The sequence below is a fragment of the Cebus imitator genome, unplaced genomic scaffold (genome assembly GCF_001604975.1).
Source record: "Cebus imitator isolate Cc_AM_T3 unplaced genomic scaffold, Cebus_imitator-1.0 Scaffold630, whole genome shotgun sequence".
Lineage (NCBI taxonomy): Eukaryota > Metazoa > Chordata > Mammalia > Primates > Cebidae > Cebus > Cebus imitator.
The window spans coordinates 11,094-38,250 of NW_016107945.1; the positions used below are offsets into that span (position 1 = coordinate 11,094).

Genomic DNA, 27,157 nt, shown 5'->3' on the forward strand with positions numbered 1-27,157 from the left:
CTGGGACTACAGGCGTGTGCCACCACGCCCAGCTAATTTTTGTATTTTTAGTAGAAAGGGTTTCACCATGTTGGCCAGGATGGTCTCAATCTCTTGACCTCGTGATCTGCCTGCCTCGGCCTCCCAAAGTGCTGGGATTATAGGTGTGAGCCACCACACCTGACCCAGGTTACATTTTGTCAGTTTTATTGTAGGCAGAAAGGGAAGCCACTGAATATTTAAACAGGGGCTAATATGATCAGATTATTTACTTTGATTGGTTGATTCATTCAAAAATGTATTCATGGGCAAACATGAAACTATGCACTGGGAAAAAGTGTTGAAAAGGAAGACAGACCCCTTATCTTCATGAAGCTCATGGTTTGGGGGCCAGGACTTTTGTTAGGACCTGGATTGGGCTTGTTGTTTTTGAATGTGTAACCATCACATGGAGAAAAAAAGCTCCAAGGAAAGCTTTTGAACCCCTTTTCAAACAAAGCCCGTACAGTAAAAGAGTAAGGACTTCAAAGTTAAACAGGTCTGGATTCCAGTCCTGGCTTTGCTACAATACGCAGTAAAAACTCACTTGCGGGGTTGTAGTAGGTATTAGAAAAGAACATTTGTTCCTAACCTGGAACGTGGTAGGCTTTCAGTGAATGTAGCTATTATTCAAGCCAGTAGTCATTGTGTATTTACTATAGATAAACACTGCCAGGAACCAGAGGGTATGAAGATGATTAGAACATATTAGAACATACATGGTCCCTTTTCTGACATATCCTAGGGAAGAGACCACACACTGTCCTAGGGAAGACAGACACCTAAGCAATTAACCAGGATGCTAATTTGATCAAAGCTAGGCAATATGTATAGTAGTTCGACAGCTCTAGGAAAGAGGAAGTGACTTCTGAATTAAGCTTTATAAGATACTCAGGAGTTGTAAGGGAGCTAGAGAGAGTATAAGAGGGCAGTACAAGAAGAGAGAATGAGTGTAACTAAACTATTTGGAGAAGGATAGAAAGGACAACAGAGATATCTTAGGGAAGGTAGAATTAATAGCATTTGGTGGAAGAAGAAGAGACAAAAATACTGAAAGTGCAGTTTGGAACTGGTTGGAAGATGATACTTTTAAATAAGACAGAGAATTTGGAGCTGTAAAGTTTCTCAAGAGGAAAGAGTTCTGTTTTACATATAGTGAAAAACTACAAAAATTCAATAACAAGGGCTGAATAGAGACTTTTTGTTCTGACTTCTAGTTAAAATTAGAAGATTGATAGGGACAAATACCTTTACTAATGATATAAATTCATAGGAAAGCAGTGAGGAATTGGGAGGTACAAGAGCAGGAAGAGAAGCGGCCAGTGGTAAAGAGCTGGACAACTTCAGAGAAGCAAGATTGAAAGAAAGACACTCTTTGCTTTAAGTTACTGAATAATTCTTGACCATATTTTGTACACTGACAAGGAGTTAGTGGAAACAGAACAATTAAAGGTAGAGGTGAGAAAAAGTATAATTAGAATCAGTATAAAAGAATAAAAAGAATAAAAGTATAAAATAATCAGAGACACTGGAGAACTCCTTCCATTTGCATAACACTCTACCCTTTCATAAAACGTCTTCACAAATGGTGTCTCTAATCCTCACATGACCCTGCAAGGTAAGTATTTTTTATCAGCATTTCAAGAAAAGTAAATTGATTCAATGTAAACTTCTAACAAGAGCAAGTATGCTTCAATGAGCTGCTAAATGTACTGCAACCATCACACTCTTATGAAAACTATATTTGATAATAATTAATGTGTTCCCATTAGATCCCTTACATTGTAAAATTCCAACACCCTTACAGTTCCACCTTCAGAACCAAATCCCTTTCACTTCAAAGGGCCAACATAATCTAAATACCTCAAGGAGAGCTCACCATGCTTCTGCTTTGTTTTCCAATGCCGCTTGAAACCCTTTACCGTTTCACTCTACCATTACTAGCCTTTCCTCAAACTCACCCCAAAACATATCTTAGCAACTGATACTTTGGTAACCCACAATAGAAATTGTCCCACTTTTTACTATCTGGTATATTTTTTTTCTCAATTTTGTTCATGACATCTGCCTTTGCATTTCCAATCAAATGATGTTACCTCTTGAGAGCCCTCTCTGTGGACCTTAGCATTCCCCGCACAACCTTAGGTCCATTTTAATTGCATGTTAGATCATACAGTGTCAGGACACCTCGTTGTCAACTACTTTTAGTAACTTCTGGTATAACTGCTGGGACTTTTCAAAATCAGGTGCACTTCAGTGTACAGAGAAGGACTTGAAAGGAACAACTGAATGATACATATACAAGATTCAAAGATAGCCAAACCCTTTTCCTTTATTTTTGTATTTGCCAGTGCCTTTGACAGCATGAAAAGAAAAATAGGACTCAAACTGTTTTCCTCTTTAGGACCATATCCTGAAAGGAAGAAGAGGGAGAGAGAATGAGAATGAATAACAATTTCAAAAATTTTAGTATTTATATTTGTTTTTATCTGAGGAAGGAAAAATGAAAACTATGTGTTAGCCATATTTTTCCTAACCAACTTCCTACAAAAGTGTTTGGGTGCACATGATCAAGTTAAAATTACTTTTCTTCCACTATTCAAGAAGTGCTATTAGATTTGATTTCTCAAATGGACATGCTTGTATTAACATTGCTTTAAAAGTTTCAGCTATAATAAAAGATTGCCAGTATGTATTATCCAAATATATATCAAGTATATATTAATTTGAAGTGATATGTATATATTTTGCTCCTATATTATCTATATTATTTTCATCTAAAACATATTTAATTCTTTGTCACAAGCAGAAATGAGCACAAAACTTGTTCATTTATTGAAATTATTAAGTTTTAATTGATCTGGTTAATTTGTTTTAAAAAATTTTAATGTGAAACCAAATTTTTAAGTCCCTGAATATATTGTCCCGCAAAGGAGCCATATTTAAAAGGCTCATCAGATATAGCCTTTTAATGTGGTTATCATCTACATTTTTAATTACACATCAAATTATAACTAATTATTGTAACAAATGATTTAAGATTGGAATGAGAAGAAAACATGATTTTTATGTCTATTCTCTAAGTTTATAAATTGCTCTCCTTGACGTTCCTTTATATATCATAGAAAGAAGACTCCAGGGCTTTCTGAGCAGAATGGCAAAGGAGCCCTGAGGAGCGAGCGGAAACGCGTGCCAAAGAGCTCAGCGCAGCCCGGGGAGGGGGCCGTCGAAGAACGGGAGCGCAAAGAAAGGCGGGAAAGCCGAAGGCTTGAGAAAGGGCGATCACAGGATTATGCAGACGTGCCAGAAAAACGGGATGAGGGTAAAGCGGCGGATGAGGAAAAGCAAAGGAAAGAGGAGGAATATCAGACCAGGTACCGCAGCGACCCGAACCTGGCTAGGTATCCGGTGAAACCGCCGCCTGAGGAGCAGCAGATGCGCATGCACGCCCGGGTGTCCCGCGCGAGGCACGAGCGGCGCCACAGCGACGTGGCGCTCCCGCGCACCGAGGAGGGCGCCGCGCTGCCGGAGGGCAAGGTCGGCAAACGTGCGCCGGTGGCGGCCAGGGCCTCGCCTCCGGACTCACCGCGGGCCTACTCGGCTGAGAGGACTGCGGAGACCAGGGCGCCGGGCGCCAAGCAGCTAACGAACCACAGCCCGCCAGCGCCCAGGCATGGGCCGGTTTCCGCAGAAGCCGCTGAGCTCAAAGCCCAGGAGCCCCTCAGGAAGCAGAGCCGCCTGGACCCTAGCTCGGCAGTCCTCATCCGGAAGGCGAAGCGTGAGAAGGTGGAGACCATGCTGCGGAACGACTCGCTGAGCTCAGACCAGTCTGAGTCGGTGCGGCCGTCCCCGCCCAAGCCGCACAGGTCCAAGAGGGGCGGCAAGAAGCGGCAGATGTCGGTGAGCAGCTCTGAGGAGGAGGGCGTGTCGACTCCAGAGTACACCAGCTGTGAGGACGTGGAGCTGGAGAGCGAGAGCGTTAGCGAGAAAGGTAAGGGGGCGGCGCCGGCCGCGCGGGCACCGCAGCCAGGCGCAGAGGCGTGTGTGCCGGGCGAGGTGCTGGATTCAGCAGTGAGGCTGGGAATTCTCACAGATAGATGGCGTTACCTCCAGTGGAAGGTCTTTTTTTAAAAATTAATTTAATTTGATTGATTGATTTGTGAGATTTTAAAACACAACAAGCCCCTAATTTAGGCTACAAGGGTTCTTGGTGATTTTGAGTCCTGTCATTCTGTAAATTTGGTATGCAGTCTAATATTTTTAAGATATTTTAGAGTGGATTTATTGTTCGGTGAAAAACAATTTATTTGCTAGAAAATGAAAATTATGCCTTATAAAGGAAAAAGACATTTAAAAATGTCAGTTATGTAATATTCCAATTGTAAAGGTAGTTTTTTTTTTTTGAAACTTCAAATTAATCTTTCTCACAATTTGTGAACAAATTACAGTTTATTTTTGAATAACACGGATTTGAACTGCACTGGATGGGTCCACTTATACGTAAATTTTTTTTTTCAATAAATAGACGATTTTTTATTTTTTTTGAGATTTGCAGCAATTTCAGAAAACTTGTGGATGAACAGAGTAGCCTGGAAATATTTTAAGAAAATAAGAAAAAGTTAGGTATGTCATGAATGCATACAATATATATACTTACTAGTCTGTTTTATCATTTGCTACCATAAAATGTACATGAATAGATTATAAAAAGTTAATAAAATGTATACATACTTATAGACTGTATATGGCACCATTTGCAGTGGGAAGAAATGTAAACACATGTAAAGGTGCGGTATTAAATCTTAACTACAAAGTCAACTATAGTGCATACTGTATAACTGTAATAATTTCTTAGCCTCTTGAAGTCCACTTTAGTATTGCATGCATCACTTTAAAATGCCCTGCGATGCTTATCATCTCCCTTTGAGCAGTTTATTTCTCCAGTAAATTGCATGATATCTTGTTCTCGCATATATCTGTGATGTTTAGTGCAATACTATTAACCTTGAATAATACCATGAGACACATACAGAGTGTCATTAGTGACACTAGAAGTTCTCCCAAGAAGCAAAGTAATGACATTAGAATTGCTTGATGCGTATTGCAGATTGAGGTCTGCAGCTGCAGTTGCCTGCCATTTCAAGATAAATTAATCCAGTGTAAGGACCACTGTTGAAAAAGAAATTTGTGATGCTGTTGCTGCAGCTATGCCAGCAGAAGCAAAACCCTTACACTTTTTGTGAAAAACTTTTATCTTGCATTACAAGTGCAGCTTTTATGTGGGTGCAGGATTGCTATAAGAAATCATATCTATAGACACTATAGAAAAAAGAAAAGCAAAGTCAGTATATGACAAAGCAGAAGAATAGTGAAGGACCTAAAGCTAGAGAATTAAATGCCAGAAAAGGATGGCTTGATCATTTCAAAAAGAGGTTTGGCTTTTAAAAAATATCAAAATAAAAGTAGAAGCAGCTTCTGTGGACCAACAGAGATAAGTTCTAGATGCCATTAAGAAAACTATTGAGGAGAAAGGATGTGTGGCTGCAGAGGTTTTTAATGCAAAGTGCTTTATTTGGCAAAAAATAAGTGCCGTAAAAGACATTTAGTAGTAAGGAAGAGAAGCAAGCGCTAGGATTTAAGGCAGGAAGGGATAGCCTAGCTCTACTGTTTTGTGCAAATGCAGTAAGGGCTGCCGCTAGGTGTAAAGCTGCTAACCCCCGGAGCACTGAAGGAAAAACATAAACACTAACTGCCAGCCTTTTGGTTGTACAAGAAGGCCTAGACAAGAGTTCTTTTTCTGGATGGATACATAGATGTTTTGTCCCTCAAGTTAGGAAGTACATTGCTAGTAAGGGACTGTCTTTTAAAGTTCTCTTTATATTGAACAATGCCCCTAACTACCCAGAACCCCGTGAGTTCAACACAAAAGGTGTTGAAGTGGTTTACTTGCCTCCAGACACAAAGATTCCAATTCAGCTTCTGGACCTTAAAGGCTCATTTCACATAGTACTGTGTGGACAAGATTGTAACACTATGGAAGAGAACCCCAATAAATAGAACATAATGAAAATCTGGTAAGATTACACCACTGAAGATGCCATCGTTGTTATAGAAAGAAAAAAAAAAAGAAAAACATGAAAGCCATCGGACCCCAAACAATTCATTACTTCTAGAGAAAAGTATATCAGATGTTGTACTTGACTTTACAGGATTTATGAAAAGGCAAGTCAAGGAAATCATGAAAGAGATTATGGATATGATGGAAAAAAAGTGTGGAGTGAAGGGTTTCTAAATATAGATTCCAGAGTTAATAGATACTACAGCAGAGGGATTAACAGAAGGTGACTTGATGGATGAGTGCTTCTTAACCAATGACAGACAGTGAAGAAGAAGATATAAAAGAAGCAGTGCCAGAAAACAGGCTGACATTAGACAGTCTGGTAGAGGGTTCATGTTATTCAAGACTCCTTTTGACTTCTATTACCATATGGATCCTTCTGTGATGGAGACAATGACACTAAATCAAATGGTGGAAAAAAGATTGGTACCATACAGAAATATTTTAGAGAAACAGAAAAGCAAAAATGTCAGACAGAAATTACCATGCATTGCCATAAAGTTACACCAGGTGTGCCTGCCTTTCCTGCCTCCCCTTTCATCTCCTCCACTTTTGCCTCTTACATCCCAAGACAACAAGCCTCTTTCTCCTCCTCCTCGATGTGAAGACAATGAGGATGAAGACCTTTTTGATGACCCACTCTTACTTAATGACTAGTAAATACATTTTCTCTTCCTTATGATTTCCTTAATAACATTTTCTTTTACTTTGTTGTAAGCTTACTTTATTGTAAGAATAGGGTATATGATACATATAACATACAAAATGTATGTTAATTGACTATTTATACTATCAGTAAATAGTAGGTTCTGGTCAACAGTAGACTATTAGTAGTTAAGGTCTTCTGGATCAAAAGTTATGCTCAAATTTCTGACTACTTGGGGGTCACAACTCTCCTAACCCCTGGGTTCAAGCATCAACTGTACTTCCCAAGTATTGTATCAAGCAAGGTGTTATGTGTTGTGTTTTAGGTAGTAATTTTGAGGTTAAAAAGTTTATACTCCAAAAGTTGTGGGAATATTGTGTGGCAGTCTAAATTTCCTCTGTATGTTACTGTAGGCCCCATGTAGCTATTTCAGTTTATTAAAATAAAATGAACTTAAAAGTTTCCTTCTTCTGAAGAACTAGCCAAAAAGCCTGGTGCTGAGGAATGATTATCACAAAAAGTTCCATTAGATGGTGCTTATATAGAAAATGCTTCAATATAATATAAAAATTATGTGCTTATTTTGAAGATTCTCCTCATTTTGCTTCTGTTCACTGAGATTTAAACTGGCCACAATCCTAAATTTAATGGTGCTGGTCATCATCCTTGTAGAAGTGTTGGGGTCCTTGAGTGTTTCTTGCTGTTTTTGTATTTAGGGGGACTCTTTGCAGCTTTTTGGCTTTCTTTATAATTGCCAAATTACATAATAAATTACATATAAAATATTATAATTTTATTTAAAAATTACTTTGCTTCCTCATTCTATGTCCAAACTGCATGTATATGTGTCCCCCCATATAGATGTGCCCACATAATCTCACACTATATATAGGAACAATTAAGAAAGCTCATTCTGACCAGGCGCAGTGGCTCATGCCTGTAATCCCAGCAATTTGGGAGGCCAAGGAGGGCAGATTGCCTGAGCTCAGGAGTTTGAGACGAGCCTGGACAACATGGTGAACCATCTCTACTAAAATACAAAAAATTACGGGGGGTGTGGCAGCTTGTGTCTACAAGTCCCAGCTACTCAGGAGGCTGTCAGGAGAAATACTTGAACCCAGGAAACGGAGGTTGTAGTGAGCGGAGATCCTACCACTGTGCTCCAGCCTGGTCAAGAGAAAGAGACTTTGTCTCAAAAAAAAAAAAAAAAAAAAAAAAAAAAAAAGAAAAGCTAATTCTGTTATTATTGCTGCAACCTAACTTAAAATAAGTATCTTTGGAATGTAATATATGTTTATGGGATCAGTCAGCTCACCTGCCAATGACTTCTCTTCATAAGTTGCATATTATTTATGGGCTTGTGAAAAGTCCGATGGCAGGTAAACTCTCTTGACTGCCTTTTGTGTCTAAATACTGTTTTATGAACACGTATTTTTTTTTCCTGAAGTAATGAAGGCATTAAATAAAAATGTAGATATACTTTGTGTCCAGATATCTCCTTTTTTTTTTTTTTTTTGAGACAGAGTCTCACTCTGTCGCCAGGCTGGAGTGCAGTGGCGCAATCTAGGCTCACTACAACCTCCATCTCCCAGGTTCAAGCGATTCTCCTGCTTTAGGCTCCCAAGTAGCTGGGACTACAGGCATGTGCCACCAGGCCCAGCTAATTTTTGTATTTTTAATAGAGATGGGGTTTCACCATGTTGGCCAGGATGGTCTCGATCTCCTGATCTCATGATCCACCCACCTCGGCCTCCCAAAGTGCTGGAATTACAGGTGTGAGCCACTATGCCTGACCCAGATATCTGTTGATGGAGATGGATATGCATATTAGTGTTCTCTAGAGAGACAAAACTGTAGGATAGATGCATATATAAAGGGGAGTTTATTAAGGAGTATTGAGTCACACCTTCACAAGGTGAGGTTCCACGATAGGCTGTCTGCATGCTGAAGAGCAAGGAAGCCAGTTGAAGTCCCAAAGCTGTAGAACTTGGAGTCTGATTATTGAGGATAGGAAGCATCCCACACAGATAGAAGGCGAGAAGGCTAAACCAGTCTAGTCTTCTCATGTTCTATCTGCCTTTATTCTGGCCGTGCTAGCAGCTGATGAGATTGTGCCTGCCCAGATTGAGGGGGGGTCTGCCCTTTCCAGTCCACTGACTCTGATGTTAATCTCCTTTGGCAACACCCTCACAGACACACCCAGGAATAATACTTTGTATGCTTCATTCCAATCAAGTTGACACTCAATATTAATCATCACAAGTCTACCCCTTGTCAACTTGAACCCATACACATCTCCTGAAATCATACATAATCTTCAAATAAAGACAATAATAAGGTCATAATTATGCCCAATGTAATACAGCTGTCCTTCATAAAACCAGAAACATACCAATCCCCAACTCAAATGCTATTTAATAAAGTTAACAACACTTAAATGCTGATACGAAGTCAATAAATCTTATGTCACATGATAAAAGGAAAATGAAATAAGATGACGATATTTTCTTTGTACAAGTGTAAACATGCACAAATATGTTATTAACAAAATAAGGAAGAAATACTCATGACAATTACATTTCTCATTTCTGCAACTGGTCACGTGGTCATAGTTGGTATTGATGACTACCTTATTCCACTACCCATTCTGTATTTCTTTTGCCTTCAGCAAGCACCTCAGCAAGTTGTAGTTTTTTACCTGGTAGAGCGACCCAAACTTTCATTCCTAAAGGGTCTAGGTCATTTTTCGTCTTATCTGGATTGGGCTGTTGTAGTTTCCCATTAAGGTAAATGGGAAACTACAGGCATGATAGTAGGGATCTCCTGTATTCCAGGAATACTTTTCCTTGCCTCCATTATGAAGTAGTAGACTGATTTCATCTTGATAGTCCGGATCAGTCACCCAAGCCTACACTGTAACTCCCTTCTTAGCCTTAAGGGTAGGAGGACCCCAAAGTGGCGAGGTGGCAATATTAACTTCCAGTTTAATGGAATTATTGTTGTGTCTTCTGGTAACAGGTTCCTTCTTCTGGAATTAAGACCTTTAGACCAGCAGAACATGATGTTGTGGGAACAGGAAGCAAAAATTTTCCTAGTTAGTCTCTAGGGATGATGGTGAGTGGTGCCACTTCTACTTCTACCTCTTCATTCCTGGACCCATGAATCCTGGCTATGGGAGAACATCGTCCATATACTGGATGATGAGTCAGAGCATACACAGCCCTTTGGAGAACTTTGCCCCAGCCCTGCAAAGTATTGTCACCTAGTTGGTGTTTTAATTGTGACTTCAAAGGGCCATTCCACTGTTCTGTCAATGCAGCTGCTTCAGGACAGTGGGGAACATGGTAAGACTAGTGAATTTTATGAGCATGAGACCAGCCACACTTTGTAACCACAGTAAGAAGTTGCACTTCTTTAGCCATAAAGTGAGTGCCTTGGTTATGGAAGGGGCCTTAGAAGCGAAACTGCCTAGACTGGCTCTGTTCCTGGGTCCTTTGGCCTGAGGTTGTGGGGCAGTGGAGTGGGCTAGAGAGCCCAGGATGGGCTGAGCAGCATCTGAGGTTGGTAAGAGGTGCCCAGCCCTGGAGAGGTGGAAATTGATTGAGGCGCCGTGATTCTCTATTTTAATAATTCAAATTAGTCTTTTGTCCGCTTGACCTGGAAGTTTTTTGCTTATATAAATTAAGTAAGAATGCAGTACACTTCCTATCAATTTCACTTCTAGAAACACTGTGATTAATTAGCTAGTGCCAGAGCTTCATGTGAGTCAGGCTATTCTGATTGCTGCTTTGTCTCTGCTGTCCATTATGCCCACCTTGCCTTTGATGGTTGAGTGCTACCTCTTGGCTCCTACCACCTCGGGATCTAATTATTTCAATTGTACTTAAATTTTGTAGTTGAGCGACCGCAGGTCCCATTGTCAGATCTGGCATACAGAGAAGAGCAATCACAGGGCTCGTCAAAGATGCAGGTGCTGCCCTCATAAATCTATTTATCAAAGCATTGGTCAAGGGTATATCTTCTGGACCTCCCAGCTGGGATGAGTGGGTTTAATGTGACTAATCCACTCTAGCATTCCACTCTCCTAAACCTTTGGATTTCCTCCTCTACATTAAACCAAGGGAGATCAGGCATTTCCAGTGTGCTCACAGTGGGCCATCTTTTAATCCACATTTCAGCTAACCAAGCAAATAAACTATTAGAACCCTTTTTTAACTCCCAGAGCTGCAACATTAAATACAGAATCCCTATGTGGTCGGCCCAAATCAATAACTTCAGCCTCATCCAACTCTGTGTTCCTCCATTATTTCACACTCTTAATATAAATTCTCCTGCCTCTTCTACAGATTCTGCTTTTATAAATTAGAAAACTCAAGCAGTTCTTTTTGAGTGTAGCTTATCTCCTCGTGGGTCACACTCTGAACCTCACCTTTACGGGCCCACTGGGACTTTAGTCTAGTTATAGGTCTAGAAGCAAACAGCGGTGTTAGAGGGGATCAGTCCTGAGGAGAATCAACATTGTCTTGCTTGGCAGTTGCCTGAGGGAAGGCAGGTCATCACTGTTGCCTCAGGCAGCACAGGGTTTATTTCCTCAAAGGTGGAAAGGCTGATGTCAGCGTGAGTCAGGGAAGGGATCTGCCACTACTGGGGATGGGGAAGCTGTTTCTTCTGGCAAAAAGGGCTCATCAGAGTTTACAACCTCAGTGTCCCCAGCTTTATCAGGGTCCTCCTACATGTCCCCATTCCATGTTGCAGGGTTCCATTTTTTTCCAATCAATGTCATCACTTTAACAGTAGACACCTGGCAAGGCTGCTTGTATGCCTTTTGTTGCAAGTTAGCCACTCACAGGATAAGAACTTGTGTCTGATTTTCCACAATTTCAGCTCTTTCTCTACAGGAGATAAGACTCAGGACAATCTTAGAAGATTTGAGACTCGGTATCTGCTTCTGAAGCTGAGAGTTAGAATCCCCATTTATCATTTTGTCACTTTGTCCAGCGAACCTAAGAGCAACCATCCAACTTCATCATATTCCTTGGTTCTCCACATATGGTCAAAGGTATTAGGTATAGAGTCAGTAAGCGCCTTGCCTCTCAGAATCAGGAGTGTCAAAGGCATGTATTTTCCATGACCCTCTAAACAGTTCACACCAAAGACTATCAGTGTTGTCCATACTATTAGAAGTAGAGTCCTTAGTATTTTTGGGTCTAATTATAAGCAGCCAACTCCTGAAACCCCAAAACCAACACTCCATTCTTATTATTCTGTTCCTCTGGAACCATTCGCAGTACTAAAATCTGTATTAGTTAGGGTCCTCTAGAGGGACAGAACTATGGGGTAGATGTATGTATAAAGGGGAGTTTATTAAGGAGTATTAACTCATACCATTACAAGGCAAGGTCCCACAGTAGGCTGACTGCAAACTGAAGAGCAAGAAAGCCCTTCAGAGTCCCAGAGCTGAAAAACCTAAAGTCTGATGTTTGAGGGCAGGAAGCATCCCACACAGATAGAAGACTGGAAGGCTAAACCAGTCTAGTCTTTTCATGTTCTTCTGCCTGCTTTTATTCTGGTTGTGCGGGCAGCTGAGGACATTGTGCCCACCTAGATTGAGGGTGAGTCTGCCTCTCCCAGTCCACTGACTCAAATGTTAATCTCCTTTGGCAACACCCTCACAAACACACCCAGAATAATGCTTTGCATCCTCCAATCCAATAAAGTTAACACTCATTATTAACCATCACAATATGTATATTTCCCCATTCCTTAAGGGCCTCTTTACCAGTTTTCGTTGAGTAGGTGTTATAAATCACAGTGGGCATGGAATCAGACATAATTAAATTCTAAAATTATTTACAGTAACAACAGATAATGAAAGAAAACCTGACTAGTGGCATGGGTAGCTGGAGGGATGGAGCTTGTCTGATGTGAGAAACTTATTGCCTCACTACACCATTTCCCCTCCTTGGGAATTTATCATCACTCTGGAGACTCTGGTTACCATTTGGGATGTACACACCTCTGAAGTCAGTGTTCAACCTGTGCCTCTGGGAACACAAGGATACCAGATATTCATTTATCTGATAAAGACAACCTGGTTCCTCTTAACATAATCTCATTTTCAAATAAATTGTTTGAATATACCTCGATTAAAGTGGCCATCCTACTCTAATATTTTAATCAATCTCAACCTCTACAAAGTGAAACATTATATAGAGCAATACCTTTTATTTCTGTAGCATAGGCATTTTCTTATTTCAAACTTAATTAGAAATGCTGCCACCTGTAATAGCTGTTAATAACTTTGTTAGCAAACCCTACCATTGCCTACTAAGGGTGATTTGGGGAACCAGCCATGATAATCTCCAGCACGCTGTGACAATGTACAAATTACTGAATTTCCATAAATCTCCATTTTCTTATTGGCATAATTGAAATAAAAATATCTGCATCATAAGGTTATTGAGTGGTGTGGATGAGATTATGCATATATAATAGGATCTAAATTAACATTCTTCCTATCTTGCTTTTCCCTCTTGTACTAATGCTGTGTATGTTTAATATCACAATGATTGTGAGGTAATTATCAGTATCTATAATATACAAAGAAAAGGGAAAAAAAAAAACAGTTTTATATCTTATGGACCCCAATAGAATGAGAAGCCAAAGGATGATCTGGGAAGAAATTTTTTTTTAGAGTAATTCATTTACAGTTTAAATGATGATTGACGATCTAACACTTTGCAGAAGATGTGTTCTATAGGAATACATTTAAACAAGGAGGTGAAAGATCACTGCAAGGAGAACTACAAAACACTGATGGAACAATTAGATGACACAAACTAATGAAAAATCATTCCATGCTCATGGAGTGGAAGAATCAGTATGGTTAAAATGACCATAACTGTCCAAAGCAATCTAAAAATTCATTGCAATTCCTATCAAATTGCCAATCTCATTCTTTACTGAATTAGATTTCTTAAAAGAGAATAGTATGTCATGTTGTAAATTTCAGGGTGAAGAAAGATTTTCCTCATGGAATAAAATTTAAAAGGATAATTTATCAATTACACATATAAGTTAAACACTTAACACAGTACCTGGCATATGTTAACTACTTAATATATCTGTACTATTATTGTCATAGATAGTATTTATATTTTGATAGTATGCTGAGTTGGTTCTTATATTTGTTAAAAATACATATTTCATATGTTCTATGTATTTACTGAAGTTAAAACAAACATAAATATGCTCCCTACCCTCATGGAGCTTATATTCTATTGGGAAAAATAAAGAATAAGGAATAACTACACAATAAATTACAACTTGATAAATGCCTCAGAGGGATATTTCTCCTTGTTGTGTCAATATAATTTTGCCATATGTTCTGCTATCTCACAAAACCAAAAGATAACCTGGTAATGACATCTGAAAGATAACACAGCTTTTATAGTCAACATAATCTTTTAAATATAGTTTAATTCCTTTGAACACGTGTTACCACACATGCATACAAACACAGATTAACAATGAGCTCTATCTGGTGGGGTTATTTAAAAATTGAGGTTAACCACATTTTAAAAATGATTACTATTCATACTGTTATTGCCAAGTGAGAATAATTGGGCATCTCTTGTCTTTTAGTTTATAAATATTAACTAACATAAATCTCTCTAAGTGGAAGAAAAAGAAAGTGAACTATATCCTGCTTATAAAATAACAGTTAAATTTAAATGAAATATGTAATATAATTCATTGAAAGAAGATCTACTGAAGATTTGTGCCTGTGAGGAATTGAGTGAAGAGGCCTAAGAGTAAACAAAGAAACTAAGATGCTGTCCTGATCCATGGGAACACCACTTATACTTAAGGAATTTAATGTATACATCCTAAGGCAAGGAGTTGGAAAAAGAGCCTGGCATAGGATAACAGGACTTCCTTTCCTTCTTTATCTTCTCCTTGCTGACTTTCAGTAAACTGAGAAAGTACAATACAAATTAATTTTGCCTTTGAACTTCTACAGTGCTTTGCGAATCACTTTAGATGTCAGCCTATATTACAAGGAGTAATTGGTTGGTTTATAACTGTTACTGCTAGGCAGTGTTGAGCAGTCTTTTGAGGAGCATGTGGTGTCTGGATTAGTCTAAGAAATTATACCTGTAAGAATATCAAACAGTGAGTAGCCAAATAAGACTGAGGACCCTTAATAACAGATGTGACTTTTCCCCAAAGAGATAGTGTTGGGGACCAAGTGTAGATTGTGGGCAATATGAATAATTACCTGTTAAGTTTGGGTACCAGACAATCATTGGGGACTCAGAAACTCTTATAAAAATAAGATGATATATTCTTTAAATGTAACTTATGCAGTGCTTTATGTAGTTATTTAGTTTTTAAACTAAACGTACTGAGAGTGTCCTCTCTGGGCTTCAGCAGTGCAATGGTCAGTGTTCACGTTGTGCTTATAATTTTGACTAGAAGTTGATTAGTTCATTCTCATACTGCTACAAGGAACTACCTAAGACTGGGTATTTATAAAGAGTTTTCATTGACTTATAGTTTTGTATGGCTAGGGAGACCTCAAGAAACTTAGAATTGTGGCAGAGAGGAAGAGGCACATCTTACATGATAGCAGGTGAGAGAGAGCAAGACTGTGAAGGAGGAACTGTCAGACACTTATAAAACCATTAGATCTTGTGAGAACTCACTATCATGAGAACAGCATGGGGGACACCGCCCCCATGATCTATCACCTCCCACCAGGTTTCTCTGTTGATACATGGGGATTATGGGGATTACAATTCAAGATGAGATTTGGGTGGGGACACAAAGCCTAATCATATCAAGAAGTTATTGGTTTAGGTATCTTTCCTGGGAGCAAAGAATTCATTCTGTGTTCTTATATTCCTAGTATTTTTTCTTGTAACATTAAGAAGGTTTGCAATTCAAAAATTTGACCATTATTTATTTATTCATGTATTAATTTGTTTAATAAATATCTAAAATAATCTGCATTGCAAGTGCACTATTCTAGCTAGTCAATTGAAAATGCCATGAATGCAAGGACCATGGCTATTTCTGTATCTACGTATCTGTCTGTCTGTCTGTCTGTCTAATTGGGGACTTTATAGAGAGACAGGATGCTTCAAAACAAAATCAGCCTCTTAAGAATTTAGCTACAGATATTTTAAAAATCGTAACCTTAAAGCAATTACAACTTAACCCATTTCCCGTTTGCCCTAAAATATTGTGCTGGGAACCAGCTGCACATTTTTTTTTTCTAAATAGGAAATGGGTTAAAAGGTGCTTTCTCTTTAAATGGCTGTCCAATCTCAGCATTTGTTTCTCTTACCCCATGAGACTCCTGTAAAGTATTCATAAAAGTGAAGAGAAAAGGTGGACTATGAATAGATGAGATGTTTATAGAAGATGGAAAGAGGAATATAGCCTGCTTTTCCATATAAGAGCTTGCCAGGTAGGCATGAGGGTGTGGTGGTGGAATAGAGAGCTATTTGCCATAAAGCATCTTGTAAAGACTTCCGGCTCAGAGACATCACATTCAATGGAGCTGAAGTGAGAAGGGAAACTTTAGGTTTCCCTAAAGTTGGGAAATGGCACATTCATTCAGTATTTGTTAACGCTCTTTTACGTTACTCTTCTTACCATTCCCCCTTCTTCTTTATTACCTTGCACAACCGTAAAGGCCCAACATTTAAATCCCAGGTAAATATCAAGAAGCAATTCAGTGAACTGCTTGAGCAAAAATCAGATACTGGGAGTAGGTACCTCCCCACTGTGAAACCCCCATCCATACCATCCTAAAGTTGAGCTTCACACCTCATTTTTCCTAAAGTGAAAGGCATGCATTCACATACTGTATTCACAAATGTCAGAGTTACATTTAATATCTACTAGAGCAGCCTAGCTAAAATGATGTACATGGAAACACTCACCATCTACAAGGAAAATTAACCAGTTGATTTCCCATTTTAAATATGAATGAACAACAAAATCCAAAAGATAGGAAGAACCAAGATAAACTAACAACCAAGATAAAGACCAAGATAAACCAAGACACACTGACTCTGGAAATAAGAGATAATTCAAGAGCAGAAGAATGCTTAAAAAACAACCAGAACAAACTGCCACACATCTTGGTCAAGTTTAGTATAATACATCCTGAAATGCCTAACTTCCACCCACAGGGCAGTTTGTTCACTCAACCACACAAATATGCTGTTGAAAATACTTTTTTAAGTATTGAAGTTATTAACAGGCTCAAGATAAAGAGAAAGCTCTGGGTACCAAAATTCATAACATTGAAGTGCTTGGACAAAGTAATTGGAAAAAATGCATGATTATGTGACTAAAGTCAGCATCACAAACTTGCCTACAGGTATGGTATCTGGGCAGTTCTTCAAGTCAGGAATAAAATAACCCGATCTTAGACATTAAAACAAAAGCTGAAGTAAAAAACGTTGATTTTGAATCCAGAAAGAGGCAACCATAAAACTTACCTATGAGGAAGCCCATACAGCCATGGGGATGCCCAAAGATGAGTACAAAGATTATAATTGTGAAACATTAGAGGAACTCCAACATCATTAAAGATGCCAAGGAAAGTGGGAAATGTATAATCTTTTGGAGATTAAAAAATAAACTGGGTCATATACAAAACAGAGCTAACTGCCTTTATAGTTCTCATCAGCGATAATGAACTACAGACTAAACATAGACTACAGTTGATGAATGCCTTCAAAATTTTGAGATTTCTTAAAAATAGAACAACCATATGATCCAGTAGTCCCACTACTGGGTGTTTACCCAAAAGAAAGGAAATCAGAATATCAAAGGGATACCTGCACTCCCATGTTTATTGAAGCACTATTCACAATAGCAAAGATGCTGAATCAACCTAAGTGTCCGTCAGTGCATGAATGGATAAAGAAAATGTGCATATACACAATGAAATACCATTCGCCCATATGAGAGAATGGAATCCTCTTATTTGCAGTAACATGGATAGAACTGGAGGTTATTATGAAATCATCATCATCATCATATCATCTGCAGTAACGTGGATGGAACTGAAGGTTAAGTGAAATAAGCCAGGCAAAGAAAGCAAGCGTCACATATTCTCATATGTGGGAGCTAATAAAATTGATTTCATGGAGATAGAGAGTAGAGTGATAGTTACCAGACATCAGGAAGGCTGTGTTGTGGGGAGAGGGATAGATGAGAGAGGTTGGTCAATGGATACAAACAGTTAGAAGGAATAAGAGCTAAGTAAGTAAGATCTTATACTTACTCTAATGATAGTAGAGTAAGTATACTGTAGTTAACAATAATATATTTCATATTTCAAAATAGCTAGAAGAGAGGACTTAAAATGTTCCCAACATACAGAAACAATAAATTCATGAGATAATGGATATCTTAAATACCCTGATTTGGTCATTACATATGATATACATGTAACAAAATATTACATGTATATATGTACAAATATGTATTAATAAAAATAAAATATACAGAAAAAATTATTTGCCAAGTTATTTTGAAACCACAATTCTGTATACATCTAAACTATCAACTTCGAAGTTCTCTGAAAGCCTACTTTTTATTCTCCTTTTGAGAATATTATGTAAAGATATATGCACTCAAGAAAACTTAATCATGTAGTCAGGACAAATAATAAACAAGAAATAGTAGAACTAACCTAGAAATTCAGTGCAAGGAAGTCCCTGAATGATGTGTGCAGAAAGAAGTTTGTTCAAATTAAAATTGGAAATCATTTCTAGGAGACTATAAAAGAATATCTGTATTAATAAGAATGTCATGGATTCCAAGAAATATCCAATGGCTAATGAATGAGTTGCATGACATCATGGACTTGGTAAAGAAAGGGTGTGCCTTCTTTCAACAATGAAAAGGGGCAATTAAAAATTGATAAAAAATAAACTTTTAAAAAATCCTTGTCCAAATATGAAGCAAGAAAAAATATGATGTGATTTAAGTAACTGATAGAGCCAGTTGGGCCATAAACCTAGCTACATTTTTCTCAGAGTGCCTGACAGTGCATATATAGAAAAGGAAATTTAACCCTTGCACATTATTGCCTTTTTCTTGGTTCTGGAGTATTTATATGTAATGATGTTGTAAAAGCTGATTATTGGTTTTCAGTTTTTAGAATAAACCCTTTTCTACATGGAATACTTACAGATGTCTACACAAGTGAATGTGAATATTGTTTCTGCATCAAAATAAAGGTAAAACGGACAGATATGGGAGCTGAAGGGCTCTAGAGAGGGGAGAGGTGGAGGGATAAACAACAATATGAACAGTCATATAAACTGTTCAGGAGTTAAAAGATTCTGTTCAGATTTTAGGACAAAAATAGAGGATTAAGTATGTTTAAATACAGAATTGTAGAAAGATAAATAAAAACTATTGGCTTGTGAAAGCAAAATGATGTAAATAAAATGAGCATTTCCTCTTTAATATTTAAAATATTGCCTATAAAAATAGGCAATATTACCTATATTTTATAGGTAATATTTTAAATTTAGAAACTAGTAGATAAATTACCAATAACGCAGTCAACATATAGAGATAAATTATTTTAAAATTAGGATGTTTTCCATTAGAACAACTAAGAAATATCTAAAAATAAGGTTGGGAAGTAGAAGTGATAGTGTGGGCAGAAGGAATATGGAGAAATCAATTGCTGTAGCTATGCATGGGAAGCCCTTATTTATTTTAATTTTCATTATAGGCATTCATTAATTTGATATCCTTTAAAAAGAAAATAAAAAATTCTATTTAATGTTCCTTTTATTAAATTGCAGGTAACCAATTTTGATGTCTTCTAGGGCCTTCCGTAATTGTTATTTTAACAATCAGAACCTCAAAAAGAAGTGAGTTCACATGGAACTGTAAAAGCCTTGAATTTTTATGCTAGTTTCTCTTTCCTTTCTCTTTATAATATTAATTTTTCATTTAGCTTCCACTATGTGACAGGCACTTGCTAGATTTAGGAAGTATATTGGTTAGAACATAGCCCCTGACCTCAATGGCCCTCTCGAAAGAGTCCACTTGATTTCTTTTGTGCTCTTCCCTTTTATCTACTTCTACCATGGCCCCTTTCCCACACAAGGTGAGGAACACACTATCAAAGACCTCTGCCTCCACTTGTTAGCCTTCAGGGAAATACTTTTTGTAGTTTCTTCTTTAATTACTCTAACAGAGGAAAGAAATTGCCATAGAGAAGCAGTTGGACAGTTGCACAGTTAGACAGTTGGACAGATTGACATTTAGCACTAATGCTCAACAGTTTTACCTGGCCTGCCTTTTTTTGGTCTTATGAAGGATAAGGATGAGAATAGGCATAAAATAGAAGAGAGACTATTGTCTGCCACTGATGAGGTAAGGATAAACCATTCTCCTTAGTTACTGAAAGGGAGACATATGACTTGGGGTGTTAGATGCTTCATTTTAATGCCTTAGAGAGAGAAAGCCTGAGAACTAGTTTCTTCTTACTGTGGTTATGGAATGGACATTAGCTGTTTTAATCATCTGTGCAATTTAAATCTTAAGAAGGAATTGAAAGAAAAATAATTGTGTACACACGTGTGCGTGTGTGTGTGTGTGTGTGTGTGTGGTCTGAGATAACATGCTAATTTCTAAGAATATACATTAAGAAAAATTGGGAAATCATGGTGAGAGCTGGATTTTCAGTTTCAATTTCTGCTTAATATATAAATGACCAAAAAAAAAAATCTCGTTGATTCTAAAACAGGAGTTATGACAAACATAAGCTCTATAAAAAGAAAAGAAATTAAGTCAGTAAATTTAACATGATTATACCCAATAATATTTCTTCCAAAATAGTCCATAGCTAGAAATATTAGTCATTTAGTTGCATTTGAAAGAAATTTCTATTCTTGAATCAGGAGAAACTAAATTAACATCAGGGCTACATTTTCAAAAATAATCATACAGATTTTACATTTAATATATACTTATAACTTTAATATAGAACTTTTAAAAATACGTGTAACTATGGTCATTTTAAGGGGAAACATTTAGCTTCAAAGTTCATTTAGAAAAAGATTTGATATTGAAGATTTCAGTGTCACCTATTTTATCTCTGTAAGTTGCTCTTCAGTATCCTTTTAAAATGCAGAATCATACTGCAGTGTTTTTGACCCATTTTATCCAGTGAATGAAAAGATTGTCTTACTTTGGTTCAATTTAATAGAATAACAGAGTCTCAGACCTCAAAGAGGGTTCAGAAGCAAACAGAAATCTCTCCTTTCACACACTGTTGATTAGAGAAAGAAACATGGGGGTTGAGATCTACCGGATTTCCTGCCCTTGAAGCCCTTTATTCTTTGCAGCTGTGAGAGCTTGACACTCATCTTGTTTTCAGCTTCAGCCAAACCCTTTGAAGACTAGCATTTACTCAGTTCTGCTACTTGTTCTGTCTACAGTCTGGGCTCAATCCTAGCAATCTAACTTTTAACGTATTCCCGAGACCAGGCTCCGGCCAGAGTTGTGCCTAATTTTGGATATTAGATCCATTTCCCTAGATCTTGTGGCTGAATCTGATTTTGTTGCCCAAGTCTCTTTAAAACTAAAGCCTTTGCTTGCCCTCACTAGTCCCTGTCCAGGAATTAGAAGCTGGATCCTTAGATACTGACTGGATCCTTAGATACCCTAGATAATGACTGATGTCAACTACTGTATTGAAATCCAGATATTTTCTTCCATATCATTCTCATCCATACCTTGTGGGGCATCTCTGATTCTTACTGCTATTCTATATTTGTGGTATGTAGCCATCTTCTTTGTATGTCTCGTTTTAACTACAGAGCTGAACTTGTGCAGTTGAGTCTTTTTTAAAAGAATATGTTTGTTTCATCTCAAAGGGCAGATCTAATTTTAATTCTGGTGAACCCTTCTGAGGCTGCTGTATACCACATGAGATAATAATTGTGTGAGTTTCCATGGATTACCATAACAGAATACTGCAGACTGGGTGTACTAAACAACAGGAATTTATTTTCTCATAGTATTGGAGGCTGGAAGTCTGAGATCAGGGTGTTGGCAGCATTGGTTCCTTTGGAAGAACATCGGGAAGGATCTGTTCCAGGCCTTTCTCCCTGGTTTATAGATGACTGTCTTTTCCCTGTGTCTTCACACGCTCTTCCCTCTGTGCATGTCTGTGTCCAAATTTCCTCTTCTCATAAGGACCCCAGTCATATTGGATTAGGAACCTCCCTAATGGCCTCATTTTGGTTTAATTGCATCTCTGAGACTCTATCTCCAAACATAGTTAGTCTGAGGTACTAGGGGTTAGGACTTCAACATATGAGTTTGGAGGGGCACATAATTCAACTCAACAATAATATTCATAGGAGGAAAGAGACTAAGGCTGGTACATGTTCGTGTACATACACGATAAATACTGATTTTGGCATTTGTCTCCATTGTTGTTTATGAAAAATGTAAGATCATGAAGAATCTTACTTTATAATAAGGGTTTAATGTCCCAGATCTTGAGTACACAAATAAGCTGTAGGCATAGCCAGAGACTAATAATCCAGGACATGTTACCTAACTCCCTCTTGAAGCCTGAAGTTCAATAGTTTTAGAACCTGGAAATAATAATTGCATTTACCTCATGGAGTAGTTGTAAAGATTAAATGAGATTATGCATGGCTCTGTGAGCCTTGTACCTGATACATAGCAAGTACTACTTAAATATTATTTCTATGACACCAAATAAGATGCATAGATAATAGATGTTATAGGAGCTAGGAGGGAAGCTGGAATGCCAATGTTTAATATTACAGCTGGAGCAGATTTTGGACAGGAAGAACCAATGTGTCATTCTAGTGAAGGAGACTGGCATGAACAAAGAAAGACAAGCATACACACTGTTCTAGGAAGAATAAGCTTATAGACCTTTAAAGAGAAAAGAGCTCAGGGGCTACAGGTCGAGGGAATAGGTTATCCTACTTCTGTCAATAACTGGGTTATTATCTTGGGCAACAGAAGGAGAGGGTTGGATTAGATCAGTGATCCTAAAATTTTTATGCGCTTATAAAATTATCTGAGGAGCATTTAAAAATTAGTTGCTGGGGCAGCACCAAAAACTAATCTAACTTAGTCAATGTGGAGAAGTGCCCCAAATTTATTTTAATGTATAGTTGAATTGAGAACTGTAAGACTAATTCAGTGCACATTGTAATCACATTGAGGAGCTTTTTGAAAAACATGCCAGTATTCAGGTCCCAGGACCAGAGATTTTGATTTTAGTGTTCTGGGTTAGGGCCTGAGTATTGTTATTGGCAAATCTCAAACCTGACCCTTCCTAAGTTATGAAGTGCTAGTCTTTCCATGAGAATTTTTATTTTGTATCATAAGATTCCCAAAAAAGTTGCGTATTAATTTTGAAAGACACATTTGACTGAGAAAGTATCCAGAATGTATTTAACTTACCTTTGGGGGATAAAATACAGAGTTGTATGAATCCAGGTATATTTTGAAACTCTAACCCAGGAATTCACTTTCTGACAGACTAGAGGGTATGAATTCTGCCTGGGATAGCTCTGTAGTGCCTGGGAGCACACAAATGAGGGAGGGATTGAAGAACAGAAGGGTGACCTTGCATGTATTTGGAACAGAAATGGAAAGTTGTGTCTACTTTGAGAAAATAAACCGGAAAGTACTTCTCAGTTTTGAGGATCATACAAAGGTAGTAATTGTAACTGCCCTAACCCTTTGTTATCCCAGTTGGTATGGTGATGGAACTCCTATGGATTAGGTTATCATTACACACAGAATGAAATCCAAAAGCTTCCTCCAAGCCCTGTGGTATTCACAGTGTAGCTCTAACTTATCTTGACATAATTACCTCTAGCACTATATTCTTCCTGACTGATTAGCATTTATTTCCTGTATTTCACACTTACCATATACTTTTCCATCTCCGTTATTTGCCAGTATTCTGCCTTTTTAAAATGCCCTCTATCTCTAACCATGATTTAAAACTGTAATCAAATTTCACCTTATCCTCAATTGTTCTCTTGGAATATCCAATTTTATTCTTAATGTTTGCATGTCCTTTCTCAAGGGAAATTACTATAAATGGAGAAATCAGATTTCTGCATTTATATACTGTTTTATGGTTACTAAAGTGATAGTTAACATACATGGAATTATAGTAGCTGAATTAAGTTGTATGTTGTTGAATGTTTATTTTTTTAATTTGTAAAGTAATTAGAAAGTAAGAAACTAATACATTTTATAATTGCATAGGGAGAAAAGATGTATACAAAAGTATGACTGAGGATGATTGGGTTTGAAAAAGGGTAATTTTTCTTGTCTTCTAATTCCTGGTATATCTGTTAAGTTTATTGATTTAATGGCCATACATTTGGGAAAAATTACTTAGGTCAATAAGTACTTTTTGATTGGATGACAAGACGTTATTTACTTTGTTTCTTGTATAATTACAGAAATCTAATTACAGAGAAGTAATTACTTCTGTGTTCTCAGAATTCTGTTTCTTTAATGATTTTAGTAATTTGGAAATTAATTTTTGAACTACAAAGAGGTAACTTATGTTCCTACCATTAGACATTAACTTAGTGTGTGTTTTAATGAAAGAAAAAAATATGCACAGGAAAAACTACAACATGAGTTATTGGGAGAGAATTGCCATTAGATTTCAGAAAAATAAAGCAACATCAATAGCATCAATAATAATAGTGTAAAACAAAACCAGGTTAGGAAGCTCAGACTGACAAGTAAGTGATCAGAAGGAAAGAAGCTAAAATTTTAATTGGCATAACCCCCAAAAGAATAAGAACTCTAAATTAGGTGTAGGGCTGCAAAGACAGCCTTTTCTTTGGGAAACCATGAGTTACTTTCGAAATTAAGGACTTTTGGGAAACTGAGTTTAATTATGCATCAGATTGTGTGTTTCACAGTGAATGGGGGAGGTAGAATAGTGATCGGAGTAGTTCAAAGTCAACCAAGCCTGATGTTTGGAATTGAAATCAAGTAAGAACTTGTCTGTAACCCAAATCAACTTGTCAAATTTATTTAATAGCTGGAATCATTCCCTCTAACTGACTTATTTGTATTTAGTTTATAAAATGTGATTACATCCCAAAGAGTATCTTGGGACAATAAGTACTTTATGATAGTTATGGGCAAATATTTTTTATGATAACAATCTCTGTAATATAAAAATTGGAAGTCAGCTTAGTTACCAACAATAAGATACTGGTTAAAAGGTACTGATTATAGGAATATTGTATAGCCATGAAAATTTTGTTATGTATTTTTATATTTATTGACAGAAAAATGTATTTGTGATAGCTCAGGGAAAGGCATCGCTAATTACATGTATACTATATAGTATGTTTTTGAAAAATGATTACATATATGCACAGAGAACTAACAGGATATACATCAAAATGAGTATACTTAGATTTCATTTTTTCTTTTTTTTTTTTGTATTTTTAACCACCTCCCATAGATATATTCCCTTGTATTTGTATTTGCTTAGATTTTCTATTTACCGTTCATTCATTGGCTTTGCTTTTTCACCTTTCATGCATTCTAAAAGATCAAGTCATTTTCCTTGTTTCTTCATTTCTTTTAGAGCTTAAGGCATTATTCATTTTATTTGTATTCTTTAATGCAAATCTTAACTTTTCAATGAAGTACTTCATTTTAGAACTTTTTTTTTTTTTTTTTNTTAGTAGAGACGGGGTTTCACCGTGTTGACCAGGATGGTCTTGATCTCTTGACCTCGTGATCCACCCGCCTCGGCCTCCCAAAGTGCTGGGATTACAGGCGTGAGCCACCGTGCCCGGCCCTAAATGGTCCTTCTTTACCTGTTCTTCTTATTAATCTTTGTAACTCCGGTACCTAAAACATATTAGACAATGTATATTTCTTGAGCATATAGAATGGATAAATGCTAGTTTATAGTCAGTTAATTTGTTAAATATTTAATAGTGTCAAAAATATTTAATGGTGTCAATTATTAAGTGCTAGGGCCTATTTTAGCCGCTGGTATAGAATAATCTCTGCCTTCATAGAGTTTAAATTCTAAAAGCAGGAATTGGACACTGATATGTCATATAAGAAAATAGTAGAATATGTTAAAAGGTAATAAAAGTGTATAGAGGAAAAAGTAGAGCAGGGTAAAGAGAATTGGGAGTTCTGGGAGAAGGGTTGTAGTTTTAAATGGAGTGTTCAGCGTGTGATTGTTGGAGAAGGTGACATTTGAGAGAAAATCTGGAGAAGATGGAATAAACTGCATTTATCTGAGAAAAGAACACTTCTGGCCAAAGGAACAGATTGAGCAAAGGCTCTGAAGTACTGGGGTGTCTGACTTGTTCATTTTTGAAAGTAGAACTAATAGAATTTCTTATTGGAATGTAGGCTGTAAGAGAAAAGTAGAATCAAAAAGGACCACAAAATTTTTGGTCTCAACAGCTAGAAGGATAGAATTGATTTTACTGAGGGTTTTCTTTGTTTGTTTCATTTTTTGAGACGGAGTTTCACTCTTGTTGCCCAAACTGGAGTGCAGTGGCACAATCTTGGCCCATTGCAACCCCATCTCGTGGGTCAAGTGATTTCTCCTGCCTCAGCCTCCTGAGTAACTGGGATTACAGGTGTGTGCCACTATGCTTGGCTAATTTTTTGTCTTTTAAGTAGAAACAGGATTTCACCATGTTAGCCAGGCTGGTCTCGAACTCCTGACCTCAGGTGATCCGCCTGCCTCAGCCTCCCAAAGCGCTGGGATTACAAGCGTGAGCTACTGTGCGCTGCCTTTACTGCGGTTTTAAAAGGCTGTGAGTGGAACAGATTTGGAGGACAAAGTTTCGAAATTCAGTTTTAGGTATGTTAAGTGTGAGAGATCCAGAAGAAAGTGTTGACTAACTTGGATATACCACTTTGGAGGTATGGGAGAGGTCTGAGCTAGAATTAAAAATATGAGATTACATTTATCTGTATATGTTAAGTCCACGTGTTTGGATGAAATCACCAAGGGAGTGAGTGTAACTAGAAGAGAGGTCTAAATACTGAGCTATAGAGCACTTGAAGGTTCACGAGACAGAGAAGAGAAGCCAAGGAACCAAGACTGAGAAGGTGCTGCCAATGAGTTGGGTAAGAATGGTATCCTGGAAGAAAATATTTCTATGATGAGGGGAGTGATCAGTGACGTGAAATGCTATTGATAGGTCAACTGGGAACTGACCATTTGATTTAGCAGTAGATCATTGGTGTACCTGATAAAGAGCAATTTTAGTGGAGTAGAACGGGTCAAATTCTAACTGGAGTGGGTT

General features: G+C 37.5%; 1 protein-coding gene across 27 annotated transcripts in view; it reads left to right on the forward strand.

Moving 5' to 3' along the window:
- Window positions 1–27,157, forward strand: part of LOC108295309 (regulating synaptic membrane exocytosis protein 1) — a 224,059-nt gene that overhangs the window by 1,060 nt on the left and 195,842 nt on the right. For all 27 annotated transcript variants that reach the window (XM_017517439.2, XM_037734512.1, XM_037734514.1 and 24 more), the window contains exon 2: window positions 3,144–4,009. In XM_017517439.2, coding sequence (XP_017372928.1) covers window positions 3,144–4,009 — 866 coding nt within the window. The remainder of the gene's footprint in view (window positions 1–3,143; window positions 4,010–27,157) is intronic.